General features: G+C 37.1%; 1 protein-coding gene across 2 annotated transcripts in view; it reads left to right on the top strand.

Annotated features, from left to right (window-relative positions):
- Positions 1 to 26,741, top strand: part of TRIM42 (tripartite motif containing 42) — a 57,831-nt gene that overhangs the window by 2,456 nt on the left and 28,634 nt on the right. Inside the window, exon 2 of one of the 2 annotated variants that reach the window (XM_007493953.2) lies at positions 19,710 to 20,392. In XM_007493953.2, the coding sequence (XP_007494015.2) occupies positions 19,710 to 20,392 (683 nt within the window). Of the gene's footprint in view, positions 1 to 19,676; positions 20,393 to 26,741 lie in introns of both variants that reach the window. The other variant, XM_003341197.3, reaches the window with a different exon arrangement.

Genomic DNA, 26,741 nt, shown 5'->3' on the forward strand with positions numbered 1-26,741 from the left:
TCTCTTTCCACCTAAATTTTAAGTTTCTTTAAGTTAACTACTGTGCCTAGTACAGTAGTTTTAGATTATTAAGCACTCAATAAATTCTGTCATCACCATTCTCTAAACATTCTTATTTGATGATGACACTGTGTTAATGAAACCATAGGGCTGCCTCAATGAGATTTTATGGACATTTAAAAGAAATTAAATTTTTAAAAAAAGAAATTAACACACAGGAAAAAAATAAAGAATAAATTTCCCTTTGCTGTCATATGCCAATTTGATAGATGTGAGATGGTACCTCTAAGTTGTTTTATTTTGCATTTCTCTAATCAATAGTGATTTGAAGAATTTTTTCATATGATAATATATAGCTTTAATTTCTTCATCTGAAAACTGCCTATTCATATCCTTTGGCCATTTATCAATTGGGAATGACTTATTTTCTTATAAAACTGACTCCATTTTCTATATATTTAAGAAATGAAGCCTTTGTCAGAGACATTTAAAAATTTCTCGCAGTTTTGTTTCCCTTCTAATCTTGACTGCATTGGTTTTGTTTGTTCAAATTTTTTTTAATTCAGTATAATCAAAATTATCTGCTTTAACTCTCTTAATTCTCTCTATCTCTTGTTTGATCATAAATTTTTCCCTTACCTATAAATCTGACAATCTAAATCATGTACCTATTTTGACCTTACCTTGGTATATGATATAACATATTGTTCTACACCTAGTTTCTTCCATATTTTTTTTTTTACAATTTTCCTAGTAGTTTTTGTCAAATAGTGAGTTCTTGTCTTAAAATCTTGGATGTTTGGGTTTACCAAACTTTCTGGATTACTATGGACATTTTCTACTGTGTATTGTGTACCATATCTACTCCACTGATCTACCACTGTATTTCTTAGCCAGTATTATTATTGTTTTGGTGATTACCATATTACAGTACAATTTGTGGACTGGTATGACTAAGCCAACTTCATTCACATTTTATTTTCATTAATTCCCTTGATATTCTTGATTTTTTGTTCAAGATGAACTTTGTTATTATTTTTACTTGCTCTATGAAATAATTTTTGGTAGTTTGGTGTAGCATTGAACAATTAGATTAGATTATGATTTTTATTATATTGATTCAGCCTACCCATGAGCAATAAATGTCTTTCCAGATATTTAGATATATCTTTATGTGAAAAAAAAAATGTTTTGTAATTGCGTTCATATACTTGACAATTGGATCCCAGGTCTGTCTAAAAATATTTGTAATGGAATTTCTCTTGCTACTGTCCTTTGTTGGTAATATATAAGAATGCTAATGGCTCAGGTGAGTTTATTTTATATACTGCAACTTTCCTAAAGTTGTTAATTATTTCAATTAGTTTTTTAGTTGATTCACTGGGGATCTCTAAGCATACCATTATATCATTTCCAAAGAATGATGGTTTTGTTTCCTTGTCTATTTAATTTCTTCAATTTCTTCTTCTTCTAGTACAATATTGAATAATAAAGGTGATAATAGGTATTCTTGCTTTACCTCTGATCTTTTGGGGAAGACATCTAGCTCATTCCCAATACAAATAATGCTTGCCAATGGGTTTAGATGCTGCTTAACATTTTAAGGAAAGCTCCATTTATTCCTATGCTCTCTCTGTTTTTTAAATTAATTATTTATTATTACCTTATAATACCCAGTTAATGCCTTCCATTCCCTCAGTAAAGAAGGCATTATTTGACTATGTTTTTTATTAGTTCTTTTCCTAGTGCTTTTTAATAGGAATGTATATTGTGCTTTGTAAAAAACTTTTTCTGAATCTATTGAGATAATCAAATAATTTCTGTTGTTTTTGTTAATTGATATAGTTAATTATGCTGATAGTTTTCCTAATATTGAACCAAGATTCCATTCCTTATATAAATCCCACTTGGCCATAGTCTATGATCCTTGTGATCTATTGCTGTGATTCCCTTGCAAATACCTTATTAAAATTTTTGAATCAATATTCTTTAGAGAAACTGGTATATAGTATTCTTTCTCTATTTTTGCTTTTTCTGTCTTTAGTATCAGCACTATATTTGTATTATAAAAGGAATTTTGTAAGGTATTTTCTTTGCTTCTGTTTCTAAATAGTTTAAATAGTATTGGAATTTTTACTTAAATATTTGGTAGAACTCACTTGTGAATCCATCTGGCCTTGGGGAATCTTTCTTAGGGACTTTATTGCTGGGTTTTAAATTTTTTTTCTGAAATGGAGTTATTTAAGCATTCTATTCCATCTTCTGTTAAACTGGAAAATTTATATTTTTGTAAATTTTTATTTGTTTTGCTTAGATTGCCAGATTTGTTGACATATATTTGGGCAAAACAGCTCCCAATAATTACTTGGATTTCCCTTTTGTTGGTGTTGAATTTATTCTTTTCACTTTTTATATTGGTAACATGGTTTTCTTATTCCTTTTTAAATCCAATTAACTGATGTATTATCTATTTTTTCATGAAATCAACTGCTTGTTAATTCAGTGTTTTCCCTACTTTTAATTATATTAATTTTTCTTTTGATTTTTAAGAATTTTCACTTTGGTGTTTAATTGGAAATTTTAAAATTTATTCTTTTTCTAGTTTTGTTTTTTTGGTTGCAGGTCCAACCCACTAACCTGCTATTTTCTCTATTTTATTTATGTAAATATTTTGAGATACAAATTTCCCCTTAATTTGGCTGCATTCCATAAATTTTGGTATATTGTTTCATTGTTGCTGTTCTCTTTAAAGAAATTATTGGTTGTTTCTATGATTTGTTCTTTGAACCACTCATTCTTTAAGATTAGATTAGTTAGTTTCTAATTAATTTTGAATCTTTGCTTTCAAGTCCCTTTATTGAATGTAATTTTTATTGTATAATTATCTGAAAAGGATGCATTTGATACTTCTGCTTTTCTGCATGTGGTTGTAAGGCTTTTATGCCTTAATATATGGTCAGTTTTTATGTAGATGTCATGTATTAGCAAGAAAAAGTTATATTCCATTCTATTCCCATTCAATGTTTTTCCAGAGATACATCATATCTGATATTTGAAAATTCTGTTCACCTCCTTAACATCTTTCTTGTTTATTTTTTAGTTAGTCTATCTAGTTCTGAGAGGGGAAGTTCATGTTCCCTAGTAGTATAGTTTTGCTGTCTATTTCCTCCTATAAATCATTTAACTACTTTTAAGAATTTAGATACTAACATCTCACACCCTATACCAAGATAAATTCAGATTGGGTAAATGACTTAAATATAAAGAAGGAAACTATAAGTAAATCAGGTGAACATAGAATAATATACCTGTCAGATTGATAGGAAAGGAAAGAATTTAAGATCAAGCAAGAGATAGAGAATATTATAAAATGTAAAATGAATAATGTTTATTACATTAAATGAAAAAGATTTTGTGCAAACAAAACCAATGCAATGAAAATTAGAAGGGAAGCAACAAATTAGGAAAAATTCTTATAACAAAAACCTCTGACAAAGGTCTAATTTCTCAATCTATGAGGACCTAATTCAATTTTACAAAAAATAAAGCCCTTCTCCAATTGATAAATGAGCATGGGGCATGAATAGGCAGTTTTCAGATAAAAAAATCAAAACTATCAATCTCTCATAATTTGGGAAATGCAAATCAAAACAACTCTGAGGTACCACCTCACACCTAGCAGATTGGTCAATATGACAGCAAAAGAAAGTAATAAATGCTGGAGGGGATGTGGCAAAATTGGGACACTAATGCATTGCTGGTGTAGTTATGAATTGATCTAACCATTCTGGAAAGCAATTTGGAACTATGCCTAAAGGACTTTAAAAGAATGCCTACCCTTTGATCTAGCCATACCACTGCTGGGTTTATACCTCAAAGAGATAATAAGGAAAAAGACTTGTACAAAAAATATATATAGCTGAGATCTTTGTGGTGGCAAAAAAAATTGGAAAATGAGGGGGTTGTCCTATAGTATCTGATGGTGAAGGTATACTATTGTGCTGAAAGGAATAATGAACTGAAAGAATTCCATGTGAACTAGAAAGACCTCCAGGAATTGATGCAGAGCAAAAGGAGCAGAACCAGGAGAACATTGTACACAGAGACAGATACACTGTGGCACAATCAAATGTAATGAACTTCTCTACTAGGAGCAACAATGATTTAGGACCATTCTGAGGGACTTATGAGGAAGAAAGCTATCCACATTGAGAGAAAGAACTGTTGGAGTAGAAACAGATGAAAAACATATGATTGATAACATGATTCAATGGAAATGATGACTTCAAATGATCACTGTATTGCAAATATTAATAATTAGAAAATAGGTTTTGAACAATGATACATGTAAAATCCAGTGGAATTGCTCATTGGCTCTGGGAGGAAGGGAGGGGAAAGACCATGAATCATGTAACCATAGAAAAATATTCATAATTAATTAATTTTTTTTAGAAAAGAATTTGTATATGATGCCATTTGAAGTCTATTTAGTTATTGATATTACTTCATTGTCTATGGTGCCTCTTATGAAACCATAATTTCCTTCCTTAGCTCTTTTTCTTTTAAACCCTTACCTTCCATCTTGGAATCAATACTGGGTATTGGTTCTAAGGTAGAAGAGTGGTAAGGGCTAGGCATGTGGGTTAAGTGACTTGCCCAGGGTCACACAGCTAGGGAGTGTCTGAGGTCAGATTTGACTCAAGACCTCCTATCTCTGGGTCTGGCTCTCAATCCAAGGAGCCACCCAGCTGCCCCCTTCCTTAGCTCTTTTAATTAGATATATTTTTACTTTCACTTATCTGAGATCATGATTTCTGTTTCCTGCTTTTTTTTTACTTTAGCTGAAGCATAATAGATTCTTTTTTTTTTAAACCATTACCTTCTGCTTTAGAATCAATACTATGTATTGGTTCCAAAGCAGAAAAGTGGTAAGGCTAGGCAATGGGGGTGAAGTGACTTGTTCAGAGTCACACAAAAAGTGTCTGAGGCCAGATTTGAACCTAAGACCTCTCATCTCTAGGCCTAGCTCTCAATCCACTGACCTACCCAGCTGCCCCCAGCATAATAGATTCTGCTCCAGCCCCTTACTTTTATTCTTTTATATGTTGTTTTCATGTTTCAAAACTGTTTCTGGTATGCAATATATTGTAGGATTGGGGTTTTTTTATAAACTCTGATAGCTTCTGTCTTGTTGGTAAATTCATCCCATTTACATTCAAAATTATGATGACTATGTATTTCAGTTCATCTTATTTTTCCTGTTTATCCCTTTCTCTCTTTCCTTTCTGCCTTTCCCTATTCACAAATGTTTTGTTTCCGATCATTGCTTCACCCAAATCTCCCTCCCTTCTATCAGTCCCCCCACCTTCTCTTATTTCCCCTTCCCCTCCTACTTTCCTATAGGGTAAGATAGATTTCTATACCCATGTGTGGACATTATTCCTTCTTTGAGCCAATTCCAAAGAAAAGAAGAATCAAGTGTCCTCCTCATCTTCCCTTCCATTGTAGTAACAATTTTGTACCTCCTATTGTGATCTAACTTATCCCCTTTTCTATCTCTTTCCCTCTTATCTCAATGCATCCTTCTTTCTCCTTAATTTTGGTATGGGGAATATTATCCTTTCATATTCAACTTAGTCCTGTGCCCCTTGTATATGTTTATACCTTCTAATTGCCCTAATAATGAAAAAGTTCTTAACAGTTACAAATATCATCTCCCCATGTAGGAATGTAAACATTTTGATCTTATTAGAATCCTTGTTTTCTCTTTCCTGTTTACCTTTTTATGCTTCTCTTGAGTCTTATATTTGAACATCACATTTTCTGTTCACTTATCTTTTCATCAGGAATGCATAAATTCCTTGACTTCATTAAATATCTTTTGAATATATATTCTGGTTAGATAATTCTTATTTGTAATCCTAGCTCATTTGCCTTCTGAAATATCCTATGCAAAGCCCTCTAATCTTTACTGTAGAAGCTGCTAGGTCCTATGTCATGCTGTCTGTAGCTCCACAGTATTTGAGCTGTTTTTGGCTGCTTGCAGTAATTTCTTCATGGCTTAGGAGCTTTAGAATATGGCTGTACTATTTCTCAGTGTTTATATTCAGAGGTCTCTTTCAGGAGGTGATCTGTGGATTCTTTCAATGTATGTTTCCCCCTCTTGTTCAAGAATATCAGGATAATTTTTCATGATAATTTCTTGTAATATGATGTTTAGGATCTTTTTTTTTCATGGTTTTCAAGTAGTTCAATACTTCTTCGATTATCTCTCCTGGATTTATATTCCATGTCAGTTGTTTTTCCCTTGAGTTAGTTCATGTTTTTTTCCTATTTTCATTATTTTGATTTTGTTCTATTATTTCTTGATATCTTATGGAGTCATTAATTCTAATTTTTAGGAAATTATTTTCTTCATTGGCCTTGTATACCTCCCATTCCATCTTGGCAATTCTGGTTTTTAGGAAGTTGTTTGTATTTTTCAGTGAATTTTTGTCTATCTTGTACCAATGTGTTAGTTCTTTTTTCATGATTTTTTTTATCACTCACATTTCTATCTCTTCCAGGAATTCTTCTTGAGCCTGACACTATTTCTCATTTTCCTTTGAAGCTTCATAAGTAGTTGTTTGGTATTATTGTCATCTTCTGAGTTTGTGTTTTGGTCAGGTTTTTTCTTTATTCTTGTACTCACTTTTCCAGACTATTCTATGACTTTTGACTACCTATATGCTAAAGTTTGGCTCTATTTCTGGGGTGGCTGGGGCACTGTCCCAAGCTTCTCATACTGGGGGCTTGCTCTGATCTGTGGTAGCAAGGTGACTGCCTTAGGGGTGACCTGTCTGCATTGTTTTGGGGAAATTTATAGCTGTTTGTCTGGATGCTGCTTATACTGGATTATGCTTGATCATGCTCCCCTCCTTCCTGCAACCTCATAAACACTACCCATGCTGCATTGTGCTCCCTTTTATGCCACTAAGACAAGTCTTTCTTTCTAAATCCTTTGTGCTGTCTTGAATTGGAAAACTGTTTTCACCCCATCATTTGTTAGTTTTGCCAAACCAGATTTCATTTTGAGGAGTCTTTTATAGTTCTTTGGGGGTAAATTTGGGTAAATTTGAAGTAAATTCCATTATCTTGGCTTCTGGAAGCTCTAAGATTTCTAAGAGTCCGGTTGCCTTTTTTTTTTCACCCCACTGGTGGTTTTCAAAAGCAAAAGAGGAGCATCTGACTATTTCAGCTGGTCATTTGGTTTAAGTGTTCCATAGAATCTGGACACCTCTTTTAAAAGATGAACACCTCTGGGAAAGGAAGCAATCAAATTGTGTACAACAAACCACAGAAAGTTAAAATAGGAAGGAATCCTAAAGTTTATCAGTCCATTTTCTTCTTCATTAGGAGGAGGCATAGCTATCACTGAAACCCTTTTAGGCTACAACTAATAGCAGAGAGGAGAGGAGCACATCAAGGAGATGCCAAGGCCATTATATATAAATTATCATCCTCCTGCTTCAAGATTATGCTGAGGATTTGACATTCAGGACCCTTGAGTACTGAGCTGGTTAAACTGTTCCTCAGAATGGTCAGAAATGAATGTTGCTGTGTACCATCTGGGTGATAAAAACAATGAATTCCTTTACCTGTTTTCTGATGGCCATTTCCTACTCTAATGCTGAGAATTTATAGGCACATGACAAAGATACCTCATAGAGACATGTTTTCAGGATAGTATAGTGTATGATTTGGGAAGAGATCTTTTCCACCTGATAGCCTCATTCATTAGGATATCTATTTTGAGCTCAACAAGAGCCTATTTGTTTTATAAGACAGTGGTACACCTCTTTGATTTCTTTTCTCTGCTTGTATCTATTTTTGCTCTTCTTTTCTCCCTCCTGTAGTGTTTCTTATTCCCATTCTCTCACTCATTCCTTTCCCTTTCTCCCTCACTCTGTCTTTCTGATTCTGTCAGTCTCTCCCTCTACATCTTTTTCTCTTTCTTTGTCTCTCTCTGGCTGGCTCTCCCCACTCTTTTCTTCTTGCTCTTCTTCTCATCTAAACCCTGAAAATAGACATTAATTAAAAATACTTTACTCTGAAGGACAACTTAGAAATGACTGCCAGTTTTTACCCCCAAACTGTAAATCCTAACTTACCCATTGTCCACCACATGTCAATAAGATTATATAAGGGGGTATCTTCAAAAAATGCCTGCCAGCATGCTTCCTTTCTCCCTTCACTTGTCTTTCTATATTAGATCATTTTAAAGTCTTTTTCAATAAATGTATATTATTCCAGGCTAGTAGACAAATTCTTTTTAAATCTCATTAAATATAATATATATTTGACCTAAATTTAGCTCATTATTTTAAGCCATGGTCCAAGATAAAAAAAAAAAAGGATAAACATTTGCTCTCTCCCCCATCCCAAAAGAAAGATTAAAAACTAATTTTGCTTTTAAAAGGTTAGGTCATTTTTAATACTTTCCTTTGCACATTTATTTTCATTCTAGATCTGGCCAAATTTTTTGTGTTTTAAGGGAAGTACAATAAAGGAACACTGGGTTTGGAGTCACCAACCTAGGTTCAAATCTTGCTTCTAATGCTCAGGAGAGCTGTATAATTCTGGGCAAGTGGCTTGACCTTTTTGAATTTCCCTAACCTTTCTGAAGACATCCTGTCCAGTGAAGAAACAACGCAGAATACATAGAACACTATACACCTAATTTAGAAAACCTGAGCTCAAATCCAGTCTCACTTAGTAACTTTGTGACCTTGGTCAAGTCACTTATACTCAGTTTGCATAAACTTTCCTATCTATAAAATAAGGTTAATAATAGTGCCTGCCTCCCAGGTCTCTGTGAGGTTAAAATAAGGTAACCTTGGCAAAGCCTTTTTTAGGTCTTAAACAGTTATATAAATGCTAGCTATAATTTATTTATATAAAAAGTTATTTAAATTCTAGCTATTATTACTCCAGATTTAAATCTATAGTCATCTTCTTAGTCCATTATTCAGTTTCTTATCATAGTCCTTTCCACCATACATATTTTTTTATTAAAGGTAGTAATCTAAATACCACCTCTGTCCTCAAGACCTTTAGTTCCCTGATCAGAACTTTATAACACCTAGAAGATATTTCTCATAGTGGCATATTTCATTATTACTTTATCACAAGAACTGGATAGCAACTTTGGCAAGACAAACACCACATACATACCTTAGGGAAACAACATATCTCCCAATTTACCATTTCCAATTAATATCTGGCTGCCTCTACATAATAAATAGCAGGTTGAGCAGTTTCTCCCTTCAGCCAGGAACAGGTTTCCATGTACCATTTAGTACCTGAATATCCTTAACATTCTGAAAAACCCGGAAAGTTGCCTTCCCCTCAGAAAGTACAGATTAATATACTCCATAGCAAAAACCTTATTGCATAATATAAACAATATTGGTCTTGGTATAAGAAAGAAAACTTTGGTTTGAATCATAGCTCCATCTCTTATTAGTGTCCTACCCAAATTAGTTAACCTCTCTAACCCTTTGTTTCTTCATCTATAAGATGGGTAGATATTTATACTATCTATTGTACAGGATTGTTCTGAGAAAAGTGTGTTTTAAAACTTAAAATATTATCCAAATGTGATTTATTATTCTTTTCTTGGTTTCCTTTTACCCTCCAAACTCTTGACACTTGTTTGAATTCCCTTCTAAGTCCTTAGAACATTCTTCATAACTTTCCTTTTGAATAATTTTTCTACCTTTCCTAAGAATACCACATCCTAATAAGCCAAAGGATTTATCAAATAATGCTTAATAAACAAAAAGTCTTCCTTTTTAGCAGAGAAAGAGACTTATATTTAGTTCTCACATGATAATTGATCCACCTCTGGAAGAAACAAACAAAGGAAGAAGAGCCCCCGCCCAAGTCAATGAAACAGCTTCCTTAATTTCAATATAAAAAAAACTTGTTGCAAAGATTTTTTTTCCTAATTAGTTCTTGCTTTTCTGATCTTAGTTACATTCGAGTCATATTCTTTTTAATGTCTTAATTTTATTTTTCCAATTTTTTCAAATCAAATTTCTCTCCCACTGCCCCTAATTAAAAAGAAACAAAGACTTAACAAATGGAGAAAAACAAAACCAATTCCTACATTGACCATGTCCAAATATATATATATATATATATATATATATATAGAGAGAGAGAGAGAGAGAGAGAGAGAGAGAGAGAGACAGAGACAGAGACAGAGACAGAGACAGAGACAGAGACAGAGACAGAGAGACAGAGACAGAGAGACAGAGACAGAGACAGAGACAGAGACAGAGACAGAGACAGAGAGATTTCAGTCTGCATCTTGAGTCCTTCTTTCAGGAGGTAGGTAGTATGTTCCATCACACTTCCATTGGTACCATAGTTTGTCATTTCTAAGGTCAATTTTCTGCCCCTTCTTTATATAGAAGAAGAATATGGTGAGGTAGAGGAGTGTATTCAGGACAGTGCTCTAGATTTGATGCATTCTGCATCTATTCCCCTGTTCCTCTACTCTTTCCATCTCCCAGAACCCAATTCACAGATTTTTGTCCTTTAATTCTTTCCTTCTAAGTCTCTCTTAGTGATCCACTATCCTTGGTTGGAGTTTGTTTTTCTTAGGATTTATCTCTCCTTTAATCTATGTACTCTTTTATTCACTATTGTCCTTTATCCTCTTTCCCTCCTGTTTTTCTGATGAGTTGAATGACTTTCCTCACTAAATGCATGTGGGTTTGTGTATGTGTGTGTGTGTGTGTGTGTGTGTGTGTGTGTATGCATTCTTGCCTCCTTTAATTGGGTCAGATGAAAGTGATATAAAATGTGAACTGATCTTCCTGTTCCTTCCTTCTTATTTATATAATCTTTTATTTGCATACACAAGTTATGTGAGATAGTTTCCTCCATACTTCCTCTCCTTTTACTTCCTTAGGGTATTCCTTTTCTCCCCTGCTCTTTCTTCTTTTAAGAACACAAAAACAAAACAAAATACAACCACTCCCAAGTCTTCTGTCTTATTAGACTCCCTCTGTGACTCTTGATGATGACAAGGTTCTCAGGAGATACAAGTATCATGATGCTCCACATATCAACATGGAAAGAATTCATTCTCATTAAGCTCTTAGGATTGCTTGCTCATATTTGGTTTTTTGTCCCTCTTGACTTCTATGTTCATATTTCAAAGTTTCTGAACAGCTCTGGTCTTCTTATCAAGAATTCTTGGAAGTCTCTTATTTCATTCAAGATCTGTTTTCCTCCTGTAGAATAATATTACCTTTTTTCTGGATAAATTATTCTTGATCTTTGCCCTTTTGCCTTCTGAAATAGTATATATTATAAGCTTTCTAGTTCTTAATAATGGGAACTGCTAAATCTTGTATGATTCTGATTGTGACTCTTGGTAGTTGAATTCTTCCTTTCTGACTACTTAAAGTATTTTTTCTTAGACCTGGAAGCTTTATTGAAGTATAAATTGTATGACGACTATATGCCCAATACTGTGTATGAAGTACTTAGGGAAGTATGAAAAAACAATGACCAGTTCAAGTCAGAAGAGAAACAAACCAAAATTTCAAAGCCTACTTAGAAGTTTCTGTTCTTTTCACTTATGTGGTTAGTATAAGTTTGTGCCCTAGAACTACTAGGTTACATTACAAAGATGGTTTGGAGAATGAGTAGAAATCCAGATGGCTCAATCAGTAGCACATCAGACATGAAATCATTGGTTTATAAAGACAAGGGAGTATAAGATAAGATGAGAGAATAGTGATTTCAGTTTAGGAGTGGAAAAGAGAGTTCATGAAGGTAATTGGATGAAAATACATTGCCAAAGTTAAGTTGGAGCCAAAACATGGAGGACATTGAATGCCAGGTTAAGGAATTTGTATTTTTTCCTAATGACAATAGGGACATTCACACTTTGATGAATAAAAGAATAGGAAGAACCACCCTACAGAAACCAAGACATAATAGGCTAGAGAGATTGCAAAAGACATGGGATTTATCTTTAAGGCATCACTGGTAACCTTGGAGAAAACAGCTTAAATAGACAATGGAAATGGAAATCTGATTGAAGATAATTAAGGATTTTTAGTACATAACGATATTTTTAATCAGCCAAAGAATGCTTTAAAGTTTGCAAAGTTCTATAAATAATCTCATTCAATCTTCATCATAATCTTATAATAGGTACCAATTTCAAAGATGGAAAAACTGAGGATTAGAGAAGTTAAATGATTTCTCAATATCAAAGGTAGAATTTGAACCTACACCTTTCTATTTCAAAGTCCAGGCCTTTAATCTACTATGCCATACTATCTGTGTAATATACAACAAACTTGGGAAATGGATAGTGCAGATATGAAAGGCAGTCTGAGGGTCATTGCAAGTAGAAGTTTGTTTGTTTGTTTTTCATTCTTTATGCTTTAGGCTTTTTATCTCCTGGGTGTAACTTAGTGCCTGGAACATCTTAGGTACTTAATTAATATTGATTGATTGATGGACTGGGAGTTTAGAGAAAGTTTGGAACAGTCACTGTGTGGAACATGGTAGAGAGTCCATAAAAGAAACATATTTTTTTTAGTGAGTTTAGGTAAGATGACAAACTTCTTTGGGGCCTTCATAAAATGATTTCACTTATTTCCTCCAAGAATTCTTGGTGGTACAACAAAAAGCTCATGGAAGGCATATATTAGAGGCTACCCAAATTCAAAGTTAGAAGATGAGGAGAGCAGAGAGTCAAAGGAGACGGGGAATTGAAGGACTGAGGATAATGAGCTTATTAAAATGTTTGATCATAGGGGTCAAGAGCAAAAGGGATTCTAGGATCATAGATTTAGAGCTAGAAAAGTGACCTGACAATCATCTAGTCCAATTGTGTCACTCCATAGATGAAGAAATTGAGGTCCTAAGAAGTTAAGTGATTTGCCCAAGGTTACACGCATAGTAAGTAATGGAGGTGGGATTTTAGCACCAATCTTTGACTCCCAGGCAAATATTTTTCCCCATCCACCTGTACCATTAAAACAAGTTGGAACTGGAGATGCCTAACTCCTCACCCTTACCACAAACACATATGGATGCATGCACATGCACACACAATAGAAACTTTACATGCATACAAATATTTGAACAACAGAAGGAACACTGAGTGTGGTTATAAATGCCTATAAACCTATACCGGAGAGGCTGAGGCTGGTGGAACTCTTGAGCACCAAAGTTCTGAGCTGCAACAGGCCTAGGCCATGTAGATATCAGCACTAAGTTTAGCATTAATATGATGAGCCCCTGGGGGGGGGGGCGGCTCCAGGTGAATAAATGCAGTGTGAAAATGGGCTGGTCAAAGCTCCTATGTCAAGGAGAGGAAAGGGATCTGAGCCTGTGAGTAGTAATCACCCTGCACTCGGCACTTCCAGCCCACACAAGATAAGAGAGCATCAAATACAGTAACAGAAATATTGAAAAAATGACTTGCGTATGTCCACCTCCAGAGAAAGAACTGATAAACAGAAATAAGCAAGACATAGTTTTATAAATACAAAGATCTTTTTGTCAAATGAAAAGCCTTCTCTAATAGGAAGAGAGGAGGGAGTTAGCTGGATATTTTAATGTAACAAACAAAGAAATTTAAATTTTTTTAAAAGGTCATAAAACAACAATAAAAAACTGAAATTAAGATATCTAACAAATTCAGAGCAAAGACTAAAAATATAGTATTTGATTACAAATCACATAAAACACTTCACTATAATCCTATAAGATAAAGAAATACACATATTATTATTCCCAGTGTCCAAATGAGGAAACAATCTCAGAAAAGTTGTACTTGTTAAAGAGTACACAGCTACTAAGTAAGAGAAGTAGGACTCAAGCCCCAAGTTCAGAATCCATTCTACTATGTTTTACTAGCTTTCTTCATTTATGAAAATCCTAACAATGTTAACTTGCCAATGTAGCATAAATGGATAAGGAAAATCTCCTTTTTAACACCAAGTCCTGAAAATATGATGAAATTTACATTAATTCAAGAAGGACAGTTGTGGATTATATATTATGCTAAATTCTCATTTTCTGGTACTCAAGGATTTCTCAGCATTATTACTGCAGAGAATTCAATCCTGCAGCGTAGATTTCCATATCTGTTTCAATAGAAAGAGCCAGAGCTGTGGCCTTCTGTCAACTCTCCAGTCTGTCCTAAAAAGGGGGGAGAAATGGAGAAAAGAAAGGGAAAGAAAGAGGAAGAAATACTGCGAAAGAAACAGTACAGAGGCACAGAGAATACATACAGAGAGACAGTGGTGCTATGTAGAGTAAACAGATGAATAAATCAATCATAATTTACTAACAAAAACCTATAGGCATAACAAGCTTGAATAAGTTGTTAATCAGCATATAAATAATTTTAATAAGCCTATATTGAAGCTATAAATACAAAGAACAAGATGATTCCTACCTTCAAGGAGCTTTATGTTATACCAAGGAAGAAAATATATGTGTACAATATATAATATGAGTCACAAGTGAAATAGATATGAGACAGAAGTGAAGAAGCAAGACTGGAATGAGTCTGAAATGATAGATAATAATTGTCCACATTTAAATGGAACTTAAAAATTTAGGAAGCATTTTTTTTCAAGATCTTTTGAGTGTAAGCATTAGCTTCAATTTACAGAGGGGGAAACTGAGGTACAGAGAGTTGGAGTGGCTCATTATATGTTCACACAGCTTTGAAGTGAGACATTCCAGATTTAAATACAAGTGTCCTGACTCTGAACTCAGCATTCTTTCCCCTATACTACAAAGCCAGAAAGAGTGAGATAGCCATGAGAATTAGAGTGATACAGAAAAGACACAGTAGACTAAAGATAGAAAATGACAGTAAGGGAAGAGAATTAGACAGGCAGAGCAGGAAATCTATACAGGTCAAAGAGATATGAAAATGAGGCAGAAAATTAGGGAAATTATGAAATGAAAATAATTCCAAAACTGCAACATCTCTTTTTTTCAAATTTTCAAATTTCAAATTCAAAAAGTTCCTCCTAATGTTTCTGTCCTTCTCCAAGGTGCCATCATTCTCCTAGTTTTGACCCCAGTTCCAAATCTTAGTCATCTCAGACTCTTCCTTTTTCTTCACACCTCATGAACCAACAAGTCTTCTTTCACAATCACGTTCATCTGTCATTTTTTATTCTAATGGCTACCACTCCAAGTCAGGCCCTTATCATTTCATACCCTGACTACCACAGCAGTGTTCTCACTGAACTCCCTGCATCCTTGTCCCCTCAATCTCTCCTACACAATAATTCCAAAATAACCTTTCTAAAATGCTGCTCTCATCATTGTCCCTCTCTTGTCCAAATGCAGTCAAGGACTCCCCATTGCTATGCATAATGAAATGGGAGCAGCACTGCTCTTTGTATCCTGAGGCCTCCTGTAGTGTGGATGACTAGAGGTTTCCTTTACTGCTTGTACTAGCAAACCTGCTACTGTTACAGGGTGAGGATTCTAGTGGAGAAGGCTATTCAAAGAGGATGCTTTAAAAACACACACACATACAGCTGTTGGAGTCATGTGGGTGGCATGAAAAAAGGAAAAAGAAGCAAAGAGCTCTGGAAGGAGGGACAACTTAAATGAAACTTGGCAATGGTATGGCTGTGGTGTTTCCAAAACCAAGAATTTATAGTTGAAGGGAGATGTTTCATCCCTTTTCTAGACGGTCCCAAGAAGTTCCTGCAAAGAACTTCAAGAAGCTAACAGCATCACAACCTAAGCATTTGGCTCTAGGACCAGGAGTTCTGAAACCACTGTATCCCTCTCCATTATTTTGAGGAATCCAAACAATTGAAAGGGAAGTAGATTAAAAATCTTCTGGATATGCTAGACCTTGTGCCTGTTCATGCATAGGTGCGAAGTATGGGTTTGCTATTTGATTTCCCATCTTTTGTTGTTGTTGTTGTTTTCATGTTTTAATTAGATTTTTTTGAATTGTGTTATTTACATTATCTAGCAAAATGGAGTTGATGATTGATGGCTTAGAGCATGAACTCTGTGGTTCTAATGAACCTCATATTAGTCATATTGAACCTAAGAAAAGTGGTAAGAGATTCAAAAGCCATAGTAATAAGGAAAGATGGGCTGTGCTACATGTCCATTTTCCATCTTTCATCCAGAATTCCTAGGTCCCTTTTTTAAAAAAAAAACTGTCACCAAATAGAGATCCAAATGAGGCTCCCTTTTGCCTCAGATACTGGGGCTCCTGTCTTATGGCTATGTCCAGGTCCCTTCTCCTATACAAGTGCACAAAAGCCAATACAGTCAAATATTGCCAACTAGACCAGAGATCCTATAAAGAAAGGCTTCCTAACTTGCCTCTGCAAGGTCTTTCTGCTAAAAGATTATCACTATTTGTCCCATTTCCAAAAGTTCATTTCTTTCCTAGGTTCTGACTATATAAAATCCTGCCCTCCCTTGTTGAGACTGGCCAGTTAGTGCTCCTTCCAAATTCACAGTTTTTCTTTAAAAAATAAAAATTTTTTTAAAAACCCTTACCTTCCATCTTGGAGTCAATACTGTGTATTGGCTCCAAGGCAGAAGAGTGGTAAGGGCTAGGCAATGGGGGACACGTGACTTGCCCAGGGTCACACAGCTGGGAAGTGCCTGAGGCCAGATTTGAACCTAGGACCTCCCATCTCTAGGCCTGGCTCTCAATCCACTGAGCTACCCAGCTGCCCCCCAAAAATAATTTTTTAAAAAAGATTGTGGAGTCTTTAAGAAGTCTGTGCTCTTCTCCAACTCTAAAATTTAATTCTATTAGTTAGAGAGGAATTAAAGATAAATTTTGAGGTATGTACAGTAAATATCTTAAGAATTCTGATAACAGTGTGATCAGCAACAGTAAAATAATATCTCACATTTTTATAATACTTGTTGAAGGATGTAGAGCCAATTCTATTTAGGATCATAAGGTTAGAGCTGGAAGTAGTTATTGAAGTCATTGGATTATAGAATCAAAGCTCTGGAGTTCCAAGGGACCTGAAAGACCATCTAATCCCTCATTTTACAGATGAGAAAACTGAATTCTCGAAAGACTGATTGATTTTTCCAGGGTGATAACAGTAGATACAAACCCAGGTCTCTGACTTGAACCAGAGCTCTGTCCACTGTACCAAGTGCAAGCATACCTTTAGAGCAAATGTGGGTTTGGCTGCAGACCGCTGAAATAAAGTGAAGATTGCAATAAGACAAATTTTTTGGTTTCTCAGTGTATATAAGAGTTATGTCTACACTATATTGTACTCTATTAACTGTACAATAGTATGTAAAAAAAAAAAAGTAAAGTGCATGGCTTAACTTCAACTCTAATTGCTAAAAATCACCAACCATCATCTGAGCCCTTAGCAAGTCATAATCTTTTTGCTAGTGGAGAGTCTTGCCTCCATGTTGATAGCTATTTCCTGATCAGGGTAGTGGTTGCTGAAGATTGGGGTAGCAGTGACAATTTCTTCAATTAAGATCACAGTGAAATTCGTCACATCAATTGGCTTTTCCTTTCACTCAAACTCTTAGAAATCATCATAAGGTTATTGATTGGCTTGATTTCAATATTGTGCCTTGGGGAATAGGGAGGCTGAAGAAAAGGGAGAGAGATGGAGGAACATTCCATTGGAAGAGCAGTCAAAACATATAGATTATTTATCAATTAAGTTCACTATTTCTTATATGGGCTCGGTTCATGACTCCGCACAACAATTACGATAGTAACATCAAAGATCACTGATCACAGATCACTATAACAGAGAGATTAATAATGATAAAATTCAAGATATTGTGAGAATTACCAAAATGTGACAGAGTCTTGATATGAAGCCCATGCTGTTGGGAAAAGACTTGCCCCATCAAGGGTTGCTACAAACTTTCAACTTATAAAAAATGCAACATTCGCAAAGCACAATAAAATGAGGTGTGCCTAATTTTTTTTTCTAATTTTACAAATGAGGAAATTGAGTCTGAGGTAAATTAAATAACTTCCCCAGGATCATAGTCAGTATGAGAGCCAGGAACCTTACTCCGAATCCCATACTCTAATTATTAGAGTGGTTGGGAAAGAATCATGGTGGACATGAAATTTAATCTGACCCTTCGAAGATGGAAAGAATTTGAATGAGAATTGAGGAAAGAACACCCAGGGGTAGATAATATGAGAAAATATCATAAGCAAAGATGCAGAGCTGGGAATGAACACATCCTATTGAGAGTGGGGAGGAAGCAGTTAGAAAATCAATCTGAAGGGGCAGATAGATGGCTCATTGGTCAAGAGGTGGGAAGTACTGGGTTCAAATTTGGCTTCAGATTCTTCCTAGCTGTGTGACCCCCTGAGCAAGTCGGGACCCCCATTGCCTATCCCTTACTATTCTTCTGCCTTAGAACTGATACTTAGCTTGGTTCCAAGACAGAAGATAAGAGTGTTCAAAAAGAAAAGAAAATCATTTCCATTTCTAACTCTAAGGACTTTGGTGGCAAGAACTTTCTTTTTTGGTCCTTCAGTAGCTATAGTTGTAGCCTTGGCGGGAGCAGTGGCTGGGCTTCATCTTCCTAGGGCAGTGGCTGAGGGGACTGGGCTAGAAGCCCTGCTATTCCCAACACTCTTGTGTTCAGGGACTTAGACTATCTCTATCGGGGTCAGAGGGAAGATGGGGCCCAAGATGTTAGTGGTGGTTTGAATTTCCTGACACCAGGGACCTCCTGTGTCCCTCGGGGTGCTTGGCTTCTTTCAGCTACACTGGCCTGCCTTCCCAGGAAGAAGCACTTTGGGTTGCTATTGAATACATAGCCAAGATTTCTCAAAGTGTGTTGCCTAGTTCTCCGTCTGATTATCACTCTCCACTATCTGTGCATGTTTTGTACTCCACTCCTTCAGGGCAGTACCATATTTTTTTCATTGTTTCATGTTCAGTCTCTAGAATAGTGAGGAGTTAAAGCCTCAAAGGCAAAGATAGTCCACTCTCCTTCCAGAAACCCCCATTAGAACTAGCAAAATGAAAAGCAATATGGAGAAGTAAAAAGTGGATTTGGATTTGGCATCACAAAACCTGGCTTTGAGTCCCAGCTCTATTGTGAATTAGTTTCAGATATTGGGCACTATTACAACTAAGTATTCCTCAGCATCTCCTTCACCAAGGAAATAACACCAGCCAGGCATTGTGCTTGCCACCGGAGTTACAAAGAAAGGCCGAAACCATCCCTGCCCCTCAACCCTGTCCACCTCACAGGGTTGCTATATTCTTATTCTTTTTTTTTTATAATAAGCACTTCCTAATTAATTAATTGAGTATGACCTAACTAGAAAACTCTAGAGGCTATTGAGTCCTGGATTCTTGTCCCAGAGCAACTGTGTGACCCTGGGGCAAATCATTTCCCTCTCTGGGTTTCACTGTTTTCATCCCTAAAATAAAGGAGTTGGCGCCAGATATAATGGGAAGAGTGCTGCATTGGGTGCCCAAGGCCCTGGGTTTGAATGCTGTGTTACCTTGGGCATGTCCCTTAGTGTCTCTGGGCCTCATCCCTTAAACGAGGGGGGTGGATTAGAAGGTCTACAAGACTAAGGTCCCCTCCATTTATAACAAGCTCTGGTTCCATGCTTCTACTTTCAGACCTCGTCTCCTTACTAGTGCTCTCAATTCAAGATTTTTTCAGATGAATTCCACAGACAGCTGCGACTACTTACTCAAATTACCAAAGGGTAATTTGGTGAACCACCTCGTCTGCCCCTTGTGCAAAAAGCTGCGGATGCACTCTTACATACTGCCCTGCCAACACTGCATCTGTCAGGTCTGCCTCAAGAAGGTGCAGGAAGCGGCCGAGATCACCGAGATCTTCACCATCATCGCGTGCCCCGTATGCCACTCCACCCACTGCCTGCCCAAAACGGACAAGGTGCTGCTGCCCGAGCACTATTTGCGCAACCGGCTGGCCAAGCGCTTCATGCAGGAGAATAACATCCCCACGTGGCGCTTTGACCCGGCCTCCAAGCCGGTCTTCTGCCAGCTGTGCAAGAACAACAGGTTGGCCGTCAAGTACTGCACCACGTGCAACATGAACTTCTGCTCCGAGTGTCTCAGGACCCAGCACATGGGGGTGACCATGCAGGACCACTTCTTCATGGATGTCAGCAGCCAGGAAAAGATAGAGAAGCACTGCATTTACCACCCAAACAACAAGCTCATTGAGTACTGCAAGACCGACAACGAGCTGCTCTGTGGCCTCTGTAAGAGCATCTACCACGAGGGCCATGACAGCCTTCCCATGGTGGAAGCCTCCTCCCAACTCTCCGCAGCTCTCTTCAGTGCCATGGCCAGGTTCAAAACAGGTTGGAAGTTTTATTTGCCCGCCTATATCTCCCCTTTCCGAATGGGGCCTGGGGCTGGGGCCTCCAAATTAAGAAAACTCGGGGGCCGCCTGGTCTAGGGAAAAATAGGATTTCTTTGGACTTGGAGTCTAGAAAGAGCCAAATTCAAATCCCACCGCAAATGTTTACTAGTTATGGGCTTCTGGCCAAGTCATTTAACTTTTCTGATTCATTTCCTCATCTAAGCCAAGCCTAGAAATGGGAGATCCTGGGTTCAAATCTGGCCTCAGACACTTCCCAGATGTGTGACCCTGGGCAAGTCACTTGACCCCCATTGCCTAGCCCTTACCACTCTTCTGCCTTGGAGCCAATACACAGTATTGACTCCAAGAGGGAAGGAAAGGGTTTAAAAAATAAATAAATAAAGCAGTTCTCCATATCAACAGGCCCCTGTCCTTAACAATCAGTCAGTGGTCAGCCAGCATTTTTTGATGTGCTCATTCTATGCCAGGCACTGTGCTGGGGATAGATAAAGGCAAGAGCAATCCCTGCCTTCAGAACCAAAGGAGGGAGACAGCACGAAAAGGTTGCACATGCAAGGGAAATAAGTAACCTATAAAGGGAGGAAGCATGTATGTTAACAGCTACTGTGTGCCAGTGCCTGTGCTAAGCCCTTTTACAAACATCACCTCATTGAAGTGCCTGCCACAACCATGCAAGGCGGGTGCTATCATCACCCCCATTTTACAGGGGAAGAAACGGAAGCTAGCCCAGAGGCTAAGTGACTTGCCACAGGCCACACAGCTAGTAAGTGTCTGAGGCTGGATTTCAAGGCAGCTCTTCCTGGTGTAGCCTCCCAGCTGCCTAGTCTAAGATCTAGAAGGAGTCCATTGGAGATAATGTCAGAGGGAATCCAGAGAGACTCTGTACAGCTACAAGAAGCCAGGAAGGAGGCAGAGATGAGGAGGGGGGGAGCATTCTGGGAATGGGAGACAGCCAGTGCAATGACACAGAGTTGGAATGTGGAGAGTCCTGTGTGAAGAACAGTAAAGAAGCCAATGGCAATGCATTGCTGAGTATGTGCAGGGAAGTCAAATGATGGAGAGAGAGAGAGAGACAGACAGACAGAGACAGAGAGAGAAAGAGACAAAAAGAGACAGAGAGACAGAGAGACAGAGACAGAGAGACAGAGAGAAAAACAAAGAGACAAAGAGAGACAGAGACAGAGAGGGGGGGAGACAGAGAGAGAGAGGGAGAGACAGACAGAAAGAGAGAGAGACAGAGAGAGAGAAATAGAGAGGGAAATAGAGAAACAGAGAGAGAGGGGGAGGGAGAAAGACAGAGACAGAGAGAGAGGGGGGAGGGAGGGAGGGAGAGAGAGACAGACAGAGAGGGAGAGAGAGAGAAACAGAGAGAGAGGGAGGGATAGAGAGAGAGAGAGGGAGAGACAGACAGAGAGAGGGAGAGAGAGACACAGAGACAGAGAGGGAGAGAGACAGAGACAGAGAGAAACAGAGAGAACAGAGAGGAGAGAGAGAGAGAAAGAGAGAGAAAGAAAACAAAGGGATGTATATGTGTATATATATATTAATTTTTCCATATATATGTATTTTCATATATATATTAGAATCCCAGAAGTAAAGGTGAGTTGCCAAAGCAATTTGTACTATCACGAGGGAGGCAGCAGAGTATGTTGGGAAAAAAAGGGAGCTGGATTAGGAGTCGGGGGACCTCCATAGGAATCCTGCTTGTATAGAATATCTGTGTGACCTTGGGTAAACTGCTGAACCTTGCTGGACCTCAGTTTCCCCATCTGTAAAATGAGATTAGACTAGATGGCCTCTAGAGTCCCTTTTAGCTCTGAGCTCATGATCCCGTGATTTAGTTCTAAGAAAGCATAAAATTAATCCGCTTAAGAGGGAGAATAGCCATGAAAGATTCACTTTTTATTTGATCATCCTTATCAGCTAAGTGATTTAGTGGATAAAGCTCTGAATGTGACTAGAATTCAAATCCTGCCTCAGATACTTAAAAGCACTGTGACTCAGCTCAAATCATTTTACTTTCACCTCACTACAAAATGGGGATCATAACAGCACCTACCTCCAGGATTGTTGGGAAGATTAAAGATGATAATATTTGTAAATATTTATAAAGGGTTTTGCAAACCTTAGAGTGCTTTATAAAGTTAGCTCTTATGATTTTTGTCACATTTTTCTTTCCAGATCTACCAAGACTCAACTTTTTTTTTTTGGAGGAGGGGGAAGGTTGCACAGTGTAATAGAAAGAGTTTTTAGACTTGGGTAGAAGTCAGGGAGAGCCTGGGTTCTAATTCTGCTTCCAAGCCTTCATAGCTATGAGATCATAGACAAGTCACTTAAATTCTGAGCCTCAGTGTCCTTGTCTACATTGAGACAACCACTTCACAGATTTGGAATAAAAATTGGAGTAAGAATAAAATAAGATAATGTATGCAAAGCATTTCATAAATTTCAGCTAGTATTATCTTCATGCATATGGCCAGGGCCTGGCTTGTCCATAAACAGAAACTTGAGGGAGCCCTGGAAGGTCTCTTTGCCCCAAAACACCTTCCCCTGATATCCTACCAGCTCATTTGGGCTGTTGGAGGGAAAGTCCTTAATAAACTTTAAAGGGCTATATAAATGGGGATTATTTTTATTGTTATCATACATTATACACATTGCTGGTATGTATAATGTAGGTTTTCTATTAATATAATAATTAATTGTGATATACAAATGTTGTTTTGTTCAGTCACTTCAGTTGTGTCTGACTTTGACCACATCTGGAGTTTTCTTGGCAAAGACACTGGAATGGTTTGCCATTTCCTTCTCCAGCTCACATTTTGCAGATGCAGAAACTGAGGCAAACAGGGGCAAATAGAATTAAGCGACTTGTCTAAGGTCATATCTGAGGTCCGATTTGAAGTTGGGTCTTCCTGATTCCAGACCCAATGTTCTATTCACTATACTCTCTGGCTGCCTAGGATATAGAAGTGTATCATATCATTAAACATAAATAATTAAAATAATAAGCTAGTCTCCTCTTTTCAAATGCCACCCCCCCCAAACAACCCCCAAGAGTTAGTCCTATTAGCCAGTCACCTGTCAGTGTGAATTTAATGCATATTTCTTTTTCTCCAAATACTGGCAATCAATTGAATTGAAGGATGTTACAAGGGAATCACTTTAAAAGACTGATATATATTAATTTAAGGTCGCCAAGGAATCAGTTATGTAATTCCTAAATGAAAACTTAAGTCAGCCGTCAATCTTTTATGGAGTTTAATTACAATAGGAGGAAGTAATTAGAGATAGAGAGAGAGACAAGGGAGAGAAGGAAATAGGGCTTAAATACCCCTTCTGTTTAGGCTGGGCCAAAAGGCCCAAGCCCTTAGATAGCTGGGGCAAAGAAAAGAGATCAGTCCCTATTACTCACGTGACCAAAATGGAGAAACAGTCTCAGAGGCCCCCACCTTCAGCTTCCTTCAGAGCAAGCTTCTCAGAGCCCACACGAACCACACCGACCAACTACTCAACCCTCTCCTCCAGTCTTCAGACCCTCCTATCTTTTAGGAAACCATCCAAGTTCCTCCCCTCAGTTATCCCATCTACCAATCACTGTTCATCAATTTTCCTGTGCCAATGGAGGCTCTAGCTTAACCCAGGACCGCCCAGAGGTTTCTGGCTTTTGCACATGTCTGTTGAAGGTCATATTTTCAAATGATTAAATCTTTGCTACAGCCCTTTCTAAATCCTGTTAACCTGAGTAGGGTAGAGATTGGAATAATTAAATTTTGATCTAGGCTGCAGCCCTTACTCAATCCTGTTAGGACTGAATAGGGTGGAGATTGATTCCAAGTATCTCCATTGTATCAATTCTAAAATCAATCATGATTCAAAGAAATTCCTGTTCTATGCTTAAGCATAGGTCAAAGTCCTTTCCATTGTTCAGCAAAAGGTTTCTGTCCTAAAGTAATCTTAAGAAGGGAAGAGAAGGAACCTCCCATGCCAATGGGGTTCCCATTCCAATAGACTATCAGTAAGAAATTTTCCAAGTATGAAATATCCCAATGGTGAAATTTCCAACATTTATAAGTCTAAGGAAATTTGAGGTTTACAATGAATGGGAGTTTTGATTGGAGACGAGAGAAAGAAAGCCCTGGGCCCTAACGCGAAGATTGCTGGGGCGCTACAGTGGGAATCTCTGAGCACTAGCAGGGTGCAAAGTAGGGAGAGGCCTCAGGAGAGAATAAAGAGGTAGCTAAGCAGGCACCAAAAGCTGACTCAGTGCCACCTTTCATGAACACTCAGTGCCGGCTGTAAGCATCCTCCACTGGGCCTAATCGCCATGTTCCTGAAAAGATAAATGACAAATAAAATTCCTTTAATGGAATGTTTTCAATACAAAAGGGAAGTTGTTGTTTAAAGGAAACCACAAGGAATAATCTGTAAAAAACAACCACAGCCTGGTTTACTGGTTTTGTGAATCACGTGATCTCTCTAAACTCTGAATGTTTCCTCTTCTGTTTGAGGAGGATTAAAATATTTTGAACTATCTCTCTGTGTCAAATGAGTTAGGGTAGGTCAAAGGCCTGTAAATTAAGGTCTAAAGATCAATCAGTAATTATTTTTTAATTGGCTTTACTTGCTGCAAGTGATAAGTTTTGGAAGACAACCTCCCTGCCCCTATAATGGCTTAATCACTTGGGGAGGTTTTCTCTAGGGAGGCAGCATTGCAGTGGGAAAAAAAAAATCAATTCCCAGATTGACATAGAAGGTTAGTGTAGAGGAGAGCTCAATTCTCTGCCCAATTCAATTAAACAAACATTTAAGTAAGCGCATGGAAAGGAACTGTGAGGTGCCCCCTTTTTGTTGTTGTTTTAGCAAAGAACAGACTTTTATGGAGTCTGAAAACAGTTAGAAATCAAATCAATTACAGTAGTCTGTCTTATTTACCAAGTATGGGATTTGAAAAATTCCTTTTCTGCTTTTTCAGCTTCCTAGCAAGTCAGTCAAAATTAGCAGATTTTTTTCATTTACTTATTTTACTATCTTGTTTTCCCAATGGATTTCTTTTAGCACACCCAAAAGTGGTTCGGGCTCTCAGCATAACTTCTTTCGATATTAAGCCCAAACCAATTCTATCTCTATGATGGTGTGACTTGTTTGACAATCTGAAAAATGACTACTCTGTTTGCAAATGGGATCTTTATTTTGTATGAGAGCTAGAGCAGAATTAGAAAAATGATTTCTGTCCTGGCATTTAGTCGACAAGCTCATCATAATTTTTTTGAGAGAACATTTACTAATTATTAGTAGAATAATATACATTATATGTATTACATGCATATAAAATATATATTATGTATAATATATATGCTAAATTAATATAAAAATAATAAGCATAATAATAATTTAGTAAATTATTGGTAAATCTACATTTAACATATATAGATGAAGTAGGCAGTCACCCACATCATATAATTTTATTGGTACAAGGGAAGTTACAACTCCTCTCCCAAAAGATTTAAAATTTCTAGAAAACAGTAAACCATAAGTTAGTTAACACATCTATATTTTATATACATATATATGTACATAGTATGTATTCACCTACAGTATCTTGTGTGGAGATGAAAAATTAAAATCTAAGAGAAAACAAACCTTATGCAATTGGTGCTTTAAGTGACATCTTTTAGCCCAAAAGGCATCTTGTTTGTTTATAAAAAGATCTGTAATTTCTTTTTGTTCAAATACTTCTACTAAACATGTTGTTAATTTAGAGATTATAGCACTAGATTTTAGCCCTCAAAGGTATCTTAGAAATCATCTCATCCAAACTCTTCATTTTGTAGTTAAGAAAACAGAGGTCCAGAGAGATAAAATAATTTGTTCAAGGTCACCCAGTAAGAAACAGAGTTGAAATTTGAACCTAGGTTTTCCTAGTTCAGTTATAGAGTTCTTTCGATTACATGCTTATAAGGCCAGAAAAAATATATAGGATACAGAAATACTTTTTCCTGATTTTCCTTTCTTAGTGAGTAGTAAAGACTTGCCAAAAAATTGCCTTATTTCACACACACACATACATACATACACACACCTCACCCTGAATTAGGTCCTCCCTAGCCTGCTAGAAATGGCTTCCATCCAGTATCACATGACAACAAAATTGGTCATTCCCCAATGAAAAAAATTATTCTAAAAACGTAGTATCTCCCCATCCCAGCCCCAGCCAAGAGAGTTGTGACTGACATCCAAACTAAAGTGTTAATGACTAAGGCTGCTCTCAGTTCAGTGAAAAAAGTACTGGATTTTGAGTCAGAGGACCTGGGTTTGAATCTGGG

This window comes from Monodelphis domestica, chromosome 4 (assembly GCF_027887165.1).
Source record: "Monodelphis domestica isolate mMonDom1 chromosome 4, mMonDom1.pri, whole genome shotgun sequence".
NCBI lineage: Eukaryota > Metazoa > Chordata > Mammalia > Didelphimorphia > Didelphidae > Monodelphis > Monodelphis domestica.